Below are 10,634 nucleotides of genomic sequence, written 5' to 3' on the forward strand. Positions count from 1 at the left end.
TCTCATTATCATAATATAAAAGTTAGTTTTAAAAAAATGTAGGAAAAAACAATACAAACGCTTTTATTTTGATAACGGATGAAAAGCACTTGCAAGATACAACTTTCCTTCAATTCGAGAGGAAGGAAAAACTCTCCAAAAGATCTCCGGCGAAGCCAAGAGCCCAAGACACCAAAACCTAGATCTCAAAATAATTCAAATTCAAGATAATCCCTAATTCTCTCTTAACTCTCTAATTAAAGCAAAAGGAAAGATACAAATTACATAAACACCTTCTTCATTCAAAAATTCCCTCCAACGAAACGCTCAAAAGCCGCCTAGCCCGCTCCTTCGTCCGCGGTTTGTGCGATCGGCGGGTTCCGCCCGGCTTTGGACCGTCGGGTGTAGAACCGGACCGGTCCAGCTGGGACCGGTCCAGTTCTAGGCGGTCATTTTTCATCTTTTGACTTTGTTGTATGACATAACGAACATGCTTTCTAAATACATATTCTACAGGCATATCTTGATCTTCTATCATATTAAGTTGCATATTTTTATTTCCACTTCATGTAAATTGTCTACTATACTCTCGGTTCTCAATTGATGTAACCTAAATGCATCTTGTTTCGAATTTCAGTTAACTCATGTTTTAGTTTCGTGGAGACAAGTGCATTTTATAATTTGAAAACTAACCGATGCAGCATTGATACCTAACATTGACTTCTGTTTCTCTCAATTCTTTCTTTTATTCTAAAATTTGGCTTCAACCCTTGAATTCCCTTGCTGTAAGTTCTTAATTTATGATCTTTATATCGTAAAACTAATATTCTGCAAAATCTACTTTATTGTCCTTTCAGGTTCATATCACCCAAGGTGACTATGACGGGAAAGCTGTCATTGTCTCATGGGTGAACATGATCGAGCCTGGGTCTAGTGAAGTACTTTATGGAACATCGAAGAATCAATATAATCTTAGTGCTCAGGGAACGCATACAAACTATACTTTCTACAAGTACAGATCTGGGTACATTCACCACTGCCTTCTTAGTGGACTTGAGGTATTTTCACTTGTGCATTTACATATAAATATGATTTTCTTATTTAAGATAGAGCTGCATATATATATATATATATATATATATTAATGGTCAGGATAGAATGCACATATTATCTGAAATTTGTGTACTCTTTGAAGTTTAATTCAACGTTTGATTGTCATTAACTATGAAACTTAGAAATTGATCTGCAAATACTTACTGTAACAAAAAATTTATGAGCTCTATGTTTTTTTGTTGATTGATTAAGTAGTTTATTTGGCTACGAGCATGACTTTCCTGATGAAAATCTTATTCCTCAATTCTTAGCTGAACATTTTGTACAGTACTAAGAGAACTTGATTCAATACATTATAATTTTCAGCACTTTGATGTTTTCATTACAGCATAACACCAAGTATTACTATAAGATTGGAACTGGCAGTTCTGCTCGAGAATTCTGGTTTGAAACACCTCCAGAGGTTGACGCAGATGCTTCCTACACCTTCGGTATAATAGGTAAGTTTGCCATTTCACTTGTTACATTAGTTTAGGTTGACTACTTCAATGTTTTTAGCTTGTTTTTATGAGAACCGAAATGCTAAAAAACCTATCTGAATGCCGTCTTGGATTATTAGCCTTGTTATCAGAATAGACCTTTTTGTGTTTTTTTCTAAGTCTTTACACACCGGTTAGGTCTTATCTTCTCTACTTGACACTCCTGGCTTTCTCAGCAATTGTCATATTTTAAATGGAGTTAACTATGCCATGCGGTTTTTTCTTTATCTTCAACTTCATGAAGTCAACTTGTGCTAAATTTAATATAGCTCTACCCAGTAGGCTGTCAAAATAGTTGATCTAATGAAACAGGACCTTCTCTGTAAGTGCACCACTGTTGCATCTGAGCACGAATTACAGTCGTCTCTTGAGGCTCAATAAGTCAGCAAATTAAATAATAATTTAAATACAAATTTATAATAAATAACCATATTGAAATCATAATTGAATAAACTTACCATTATCTGCAAATAATATAAAATCATTTTTAGGATTAACTTTTAATTCTTTTGAAGTTTACAGAATATCAATATTAGCCTTTTAAAGATTTGTACACTTTTATAAAAATGTTCAATGGAGCCCAAATGAACATGACATTATCGTCATTGAACTGCATAGATGTCACTTTTTGTCTCTTTAGGGGTCCATTTTGCCTAACATGCTATGCATGTTTCATATATGGGGTCCCTTTTATCACACCTACAATTACAAGTATTATACATGGGATCCCTTTTGCCTCACTTGTAATTGTAAGTTTCATATCATTTTATAATCAATCTTTATTAATTTGATATTCAATAAATTTCACATATTCATAGTTCTTATTTGTATTATAAGGCTGCATACTTTCATAATAATATAGCTATTATATTGTTTGCATTAAGAGGTGTATGACACATGTAAAGAATTCTACTTATTTTCAAAATGTTACAAACTAGAAAAATCTTTAAATGATCATATTACATTTTATTTTAAATATGAATCTTTCTAATTTGCATGTAGTTGTTCGTACATAAATACTTGGCTGTGAACATGCATTCATAACATCACTCTCTTTTTATAACTATTTTTTTGAATTTTCATTAAATGCTAGTGTACAAGTCTACCAAAAATAACAATATATATTTTTAAAGTAAACTTGCATTACTTATCTCCTTAACGAGTTATCTTTTCCAATTCCACATCTCCTATATATATATATATATATATATATATATATATATATTCATTTCTAAATTTAGAAAATCGAAAAGATAATACTTAACATTAAAATTTCTTACCTCCTTCCTTTTATTGTTTTTTTCTTCTACTATTTCTTTCCACGGCTCCAAAACACCACACAAAATCACTGTTCCTTCAATTAATTTGCACACTCACATCAAACTACAATTCATTATATGAATCCAATTAATTTACATTCAATCCTTGCCACAATTTTTCAAATAAACTCAATTTTATAATTCCACAAATACCTGCACCCAAGCCTTCCTACATTGCACTAAGCTGAACCTTCCTTGCACTGTGCTGTGCTTTCCTTTACTCTGAATTGCTACAGTTCTCCCAGAATTTTCCTTCAGCCGTTGCCTGTACTGTGCCGAATTCTCCTATTATTCACTTTGCCGTGAATTGCACCGCCGTGAATTGCACTGTGTCCCACTCCAATACCACTCCTCACTCACACTTCTTCCTTCCCACTGCCTACTTGTGTGAATTTTTCTGTCTTTTGTGAATTCCGAATAAGAGGAGTGGATGAGAGGCCCACATGTATAACTGCTCTTCTCACACATTCATCTGTTTAAAAGCATCTATTCATGAATAACTACTTATTTAATTTAATAAAATCCTTTACTTTTAATAAATATTAATATTTACTTAACTATTAATTACTTTTAATACTAATTTATCAACCAATTATCATTAAACTTTTTATTTAAATGGCCATCACTGAGTGAGGAAGAAAAAAGAAAAAAAGAAGAACCAATTATCATTAAACTTTAAAAATAAGTTTAGTAAAATAGAATTATTTAATTTAAATCTTACATACTTGAACTTTTTTTTTGGATCTTACACGGGATGGGATTCGATGCTGGTACAAGATGGCTACAAGATTCTCGGGATTTAATGTGGAAACAATGATGGGTTTGGTTTAAATTTCTTTTAACATATAAACATGCGTGCGCTCGCATATACATATATAAGAAATTGAAGTATATTGACTCTTTATTACAAGTCATTGTCGCGTGGATATGTATATTATTCATCATTGCATCGCACACGGGTTAATTTTGTACTTTGCATTCATATGGTGAATAAGACAATATGGGCTTCTTCTTGGTGGTTTTGATGTTCTGGATGGGTCAATGTATAACACCCAACAATACCTCTTATTTGTTTTGTAGAGTGCTATACAAATAAACATAATATTTTTTATTATTTAATATATGATATTTTTCATCATTTAAAAATTTATATAAAACATCCAACAACATTATATTTACTATATAAACGGAAACATCTAATAACTCAAATTACATCAAATAAATATTTATAGAGCCACTAATACAATCCCAAAATATTTCACTACTGAACTGTTTACAATCCTAGACTTATAAATAGAGCTAAACACTAGCATATAAAATGAAATAATTTGTAATTTAATCTGCATAAATCATTTCCTTTCCTTTTCTTTGATAACAACCAATATGAAATAATTGATAAGCTACGAGGCTTAATAAGTTATGCAAATTTAAATAGCGGTTAAATTGCATGATTAAAACATTCACAATATTGAAATCATAAATTAAACAAACTTGACATTATTTATAAAACATCATAAAATGATAGCTAGCTTTAACATTTACTTACTTTGAAATCTATACCGAATATTAATATTGATATTTTAAAGATTTGGCTAAACTTTCATCAATATGTTCAATGGAGCCCAGGTAAATATGACATTATCGTCATTGAACAACATGGAGGTCACATTTGCCTCATTAGGGGTTCTTTTGCCCCACCTGCTATACGTGTATCATATCTCTAAGATTTTTTGTCCCTCTTACAATATAGTGTTATACATGGGGAGCCGTTTGCCTACATATAATTATAAGTTGTACATCATTTTGTAATTAAATTTTACTTAAATTGATTTTCACTAAACTTCACATATTCATAAATTACACTTATATTGTTGCATGCTTTCATAATAATATTTCTGTTATAATCTATATACAAAGAATATGCATTCAATATGTAAGAAATTGACATCTTTTCAAAACATTATTAATTAGAAAAATATTTAAATGGGCATACTAAACTTTATTTTAAACTAACATGATTAAATTATTAAGTGGTTGTTCATACTTCATACTTGAAAATTTGGATGTATAATCCATTTCTATACATTGAACAAACTTAATATCATTTTACTTTAATGCATTCTAAATTAACTCTCCATACTTATATATAATTTTAATATAATTGTATTACTTATCTTTTTGAAGATTTATCTCCTAAATTCCTACACCTTGCACTCTTTCCATTTTGTAAGTAAGCTATACAATTTACTTCTAAATTTTCTATAACTTTCATAAATCATACTTATACTAATTTGCATAAAACAGCTTACTCCTCATATTCCAGATAAATTCATACATAATTGATTTATTTTTTCTTTTAATAACTTTTGCTAATAAAATTTACAAAACAAAGATAACATTATCATGAAAGAAATTTACTTACTTTTAACTTCTTTCCTCTATTTCTCTAGTATTCTCCTTTAACTGGAATTCTTTACCAAAATTCCTATTTACGAATCTTGCTGTAGAAATCAGTCGATCTTATCAAAATACTTAAAATTTCCTTGATAAACATGTTGAAATTGATCACAGTTTCACTTACCCGAACTTCAATAGTCGTTGTTAACTATACTGTGGAACACTTCTACAGTTCTCCTTTCACTTCTTCCCCATTTTCCCTTTTATCTTCCTTCATATAAAAATTCTGAATTTGTTCCTTGCACTGTGAGTGCCGAATATTTCTTCCAAGAATCGTACCTCACTCTTCAGCAAAGCACTATGCTGAATCCTCTTCTACACTAAGCACTGTGCTGAACAATGCTACTGTCCCCTAGGCACTGTGCCGAATTTCACTGTGCCGTTCCTTTTTCTAACAAAGCACTGCACTGTGCCGCTCCTTTTCCAGCGCGCACTGAAATGTGCCGTGAATTGCAGTAGTTCTCTGACCCAATTCTCCCCAATGCATTAACTGTCAGCATGCGTGAAAAAGTGATGGAAAAGGATGGGTAAGAGGCCCACTAACTGCTATCCTACACTCACGTCCAAAGGGAACAACTCTTCAGGAATTAACTGTAATTAATAATAATGCTAAATTCACTTAACATTTGAGCGTTGTTTGTGGTTTAGGTATTTCAAAACCGGTTCATGCGACTTCGTGTTAATTGGTCGTAGTTCTCATCGTATTCGATTGAATTTGCCACGAGATACATATGGAGGTTAGCATTAGGGAGACCATTTCTTGTAGTTCCTTTCTCTTTTTAGGTCTCGTAGGTTTGACATAATGTGGTATGAGTTTCCGACATTTTTATTTCTATGAGTATAGCCTAAAATACTAAAATACTCCTATATGGGATCATGTTTTGAGGTTCCTCGAATTTGATTAGATCATGTGGGCGTCATCATCCTGTTTATCTCGTGTATGGTTAATTTTTCACATGTTTGCAAACGGGTTCTTAAACTCGACAAGCCTAGCATAATTCGGACTTGAGTGCTTGGCTTTAATCCTATCTTTGTTTATTAAGGCATACCATATGAAAAATCATTTTTTGAAATTAATTACCAGGTGATTTGGGTCAAACCTACAATTCTCTGTCAACACTGGAGCATTATATGAAAACTGGAGGACAGACTGTCTTATTTGTTGGGGACCTCTCGTATGCTGATAGGTATCATGATAATGATGGGAACCGTTGGGATTCTTGGGGCCGTCTTGTTGAAAGGAGTGTTGCATATCAGCCATGGATTTGGAGTGCTGGAAATCATGAAATAGAGTACAAACCTCATCTGGTAATTCGTACAAACTGTAAATACTATGATTTTCACTGAAATATTGGCTCAATAACTAAATTTTCTTATTACATATTCTCATCAAGCATTGAGTTATGATAATTTAGTATTTCTATTGGTGCTACAGTTATGCTTGGTTCACTTTTCATTATTAATCAAGTTTTGCTAGCTTTATGTATTCTTGATGATACCATTTGCAGCTGAGAATTGAATTTGCCTATAACTTGATGCGTTCTTGTAAAACTAAAAATGAATTTGGTTTTATTTTTTGTGAATTAAAGGGCTATTTTTTTATTAATATTATTTTAAAATTTTGTCACAATCTTTACCAGTTACCGCTAGTAGAATATTGAGAACAAACCTATGGTAGTTTTATTCCAACTATGTTATTAAAATGACGTGTTTCTATCTTTTAGATATCTTACTCAAGAACTGTTGCCTCTTTTTATAAAGTTTAAGGTCTCTGTTTGGATTATAAAGTTTGAACCTAATTGCTTCAATTATAAGTTGGTCACCATTTGATCAGTGGCCTACCATACATGTGCTTTGTTTTCATTCCACGGCTTAGTAATACATAAATTCAAGAGGCTTGCACTAAACGTTAATTTCAAGGTGTCATGAGTAGCTTTATGACTCTTATCCCAACTATTTAAGGCCCACTTTATCAAATCTTCTTCACCATTCAATTTTATCAACTGTTTTATTCAATGTTAATTTTAATTTTATGCAAGTATCTATTCTTATTCAATGTTAACTTTTAATTTTTTGCAAGTATTCATTTCCAACTTATGTGCTTGGAGTATCAAAGGGAAAAACTACTAATAGTAAAAATATGTGGTGGTGGAATCAAAATGTGCAAGAAAAAATAAAAAATTAGTATATTTATCATAAAAATTGGTTTCGCTGTAAAAATTCTGATAATTGAGAAAGATATAAAGAGACCCGTAAGGAGTCTAAGAAAGTAATTTACAATGCAAAGATTTTAGCTTTTAATGATTTATATAATAGATTAATACTAAGGAGGGTGAAAGATATATGTATAAGTTAGCTAAACAAAGAGATAGGATTAGTAAAAAAATTTGTTCAAGTGAAGTGTATTAAGGATGAAGATGAAAAAGTGTTTTTATTAGAAGAAATTCAACAAATGTGGATGAGATATTTTGCCAAAATTTTCAGTGAAGATTATGAGAATGCAATTGACTTTAATCACCTTAGTAAATGAAAATAAAGATTTTTATTTTTATCGTCATATTAGTAAAATCAAAGTTAAAGAGGTTTTAAAGAAAATGAAGTGTGGAAAAGCTACTAGACTTGATAATATCCCAATAGAGGTGTGGAAATGCTTAGGAGATGAAGGAATTTCTTGGCTTATTGAACTTTTTAATATTCTTATGAAGACTAAAAATATGTCAGATGAGTTGAGAATGAGTTTGTTGATTCCTATTTTTAGGAATAAATATGATGCACAAGATTGTTTGAATTATAAAGGAATTAAGTTAATGTGTCATACTTTAAAACTATGGGAGAGAATTATGAAGTATAGGTTGCGGCGTGACACCAATGTTTCTCAAAATTTATTGAGAGGTTTAATGGAGAAGTATAGAGAGAATAAGGAGGATCTATATATAATTTTTATTGATTAGAGAAAGCATATGATAAAGTTCCAAGAGAAGTGCTATGGAGAGTTCTAAATAAGAAATGGATTAATAATGCTTATATTCAAGTCATTAAGGATATGTATGCAGGAGCTATTACTTGTGTAAAGATATAATTATTTGTTCTATCTAAAATTAAGCGTGCAAGCTTTCATTACGAAACCCATCATCGCATGTACGTTTCACATCACAAGGTGGTTTGACCAAGTATTTTTATATCAGTTGGATTAGATCAAGGATCAGCCTTAAGCCCATATCTTTTTGCGTTATTCATGGATGTTCTCACTAGACATTTGCAAGAGGTTTTACCCTGGCGTATGTTTTTTGCTGATGATATTTATCTTGTTGATGAGACTAGATAGGGAGTTGAAGGTATACTTGAATTATGGAGTCCAACCTTAGACTCTAAAAGCTTTCGTTTGAGTATATCTAAAACTGAATATATGGAATGTAATTTTAGTAATAATAGATCTAGTGGGGGGATTGCGACTTTGGGCGATCAAGTCATTAATAAGAGCACCTAACAACTAGCATACTTCGAATTAGGATTCATCTAATAAATTTTATATCGTTTTGATTATTTTTAATGTCATGGGTTGTTTAGTCCAACAATGGTAGTAGGTATTCCTCTATTTGATTTAATCTAGATTAGAGCAGGCTTTTCCCTCTTCATCTAAGTCTGAATACCAAATCTGTTTTTCACGAAATCGTGCAAATTATTTCTTTTTCTAATGGTCTTCATCACTTAGATTTCATTTATACAAATATAAGTTATAAAATAGATAAGCACTATCAAGCAATTAGGTCAGCTCTTCAACGAATAGGGAAAAAATTATCTAATGGGTTTTATATGAACCTTGAAGGATATGATTTTTCCACATAATCGCTTCAGCCCTTAAATTGTAGACCGACATGTGCTATCACCCATGTGCCTATTGATAATACTATAGGGTGTGTTTCACATGATTAAGCTAGCTTAATTTTCAATTCCTAGTTTTTATCAAAGATTAAGTAATTCTTATGGGAGCCGTAAAACACAGTAGAATTTAATTAAAATAAAAACCGCATCAATAAGATCTTTTGCTTTGAGATAATGAATGCTAGTCGGCTATCTGATTGTTGGTATTGGTGACCCTTCGTTAGCTTCATTCCTCATCTTGCATATGAATAATTGGATCCTGCTCAGTGGTGTGCTGAGCAACATTTTTAATTGACTATGCTGGAACTTTTGAGATTCAAACCTTTCTGGCGGAGACTAGACTAGTTTTTTATGGTTTGAGCCATTTATTGCTTCTAACACGCTATTAAAGTTGATTTTTGACAGTTATTGCGGTTCTTCAGATTTGATCCATGATTATTTCCTTGATCATTGTAATACTCGCTAAACTTTTGTTGACCTGCGTATGAAAATCCCGCATACATACCTGTAGACCGATGGATCCACGATTTTTGCTAGAATCCCTGCCAAAATTCCGCCGAGGAACTATAGATTCGATTCCGTTCACGTCTGTCTCCGCGATTCCTGCAGGGATCCCGTCGAAGAGTACTCATTTTGCGTCGTTAAATAGGAGCCGAAGGCTCTTCTTCTCGGCTGCTCGACACAACTCTCCTTTCCCGTTCGCTACCCACACGACCTCTTCCCTAATTTCCCGTCACTGTGCCGACGCATCTCCCGATCTCTTTGAACCAGAGAGAGAGAGATAGAGAGAGAGAGAGAGCATCGACCTCTTGAAGCCCTAGACCCGGCCGAACTCCTACCTGCCGTCCGACTCCCTACCCGACGCATCCTCTCTGTTAGGATCAGAAGTTACAACATTTTGATCGGGGAGCCCGTTAGCTGAGAAGGTAACTTTCTCCCTCAAGCGTGCTTCTTCGGCCAAGCCCAGTAAATCTACCAAATTGTAGAGAGAGGGGAGGGAGTGATTTATTAGTTTTTTATTATTATTATAATTATTTAATTAATTATATTTGCTATAATTAATTAGATTTAATTTTAATTAAATGGTTATAATTAATTTTAATTAATTTAATTAGAATTAAATTTAAATAATAATTTTTAATTATTATTAATTATGATTAATTAATTATCATTTATTAAAGTTAATTAATATGAATTAATTATAATTAATCATTTTTAATTAATTTTATTAAATATAATTAATTATTTTCTTAATTGATTATAATTAATTATAAGTAAATTTAATTAATTAGGAATAATTATAATAAATGAAACTTGCCTCCCGCCTCGATCCGTATGCCAACCGCGCCGACATCCGCCAAGGTATAACTTCTAAAACCTAAAACTCCGAGAACCCGATTTCATC

General features: G+C 32.0%; 1 protein-coding gene across 2 annotated transcripts in view; it reads left to right on the top strand.

Annotated features, from left to right (window-relative positions):
• The window catches only part of LOC110106841 (phosphoenolpyruvate phosphatase), a 31,001-nt gene that overhangs the window by 3,392 nt on the left and 16,975 nt on the right, over window positions 1-10,634 (top strand). For both annotated transcript variants that reach the window (XM_020836892.2, XM_020836891.2), the window contains exons 3-5: window positions 837-1,037; window positions 1,421-1,532; window positions 6,432-6,655. In XM_020836892.2, the coding sequence (XP_020692551.1) occupies window positions 837-1,037; window positions 1,421-1,532; window positions 6,432-6,655 (537 nt within the window). The remainder of the gene's footprint in view (window positions 1-836; window positions 1,038-1,420; window positions 1,533-6,431; window positions 6,656-10,634) is intronic.

The sequence above is a fragment of the Dendrobium catenatum genome, unplaced genomic scaffold, assembly GCF_001605985.2.
Source record: "Dendrobium catenatum unplaced genomic scaffold, ASM160598v2 fragScaff_scaffold_879, whole genome shotgun sequence".
NCBI classification, from domain to species: Eukaryota; Viridiplantae; Streptophyta; class Magnoliopsida; order Asparagales; family Orchidaceae; genus Dendrobium; species Dendrobium catenatum.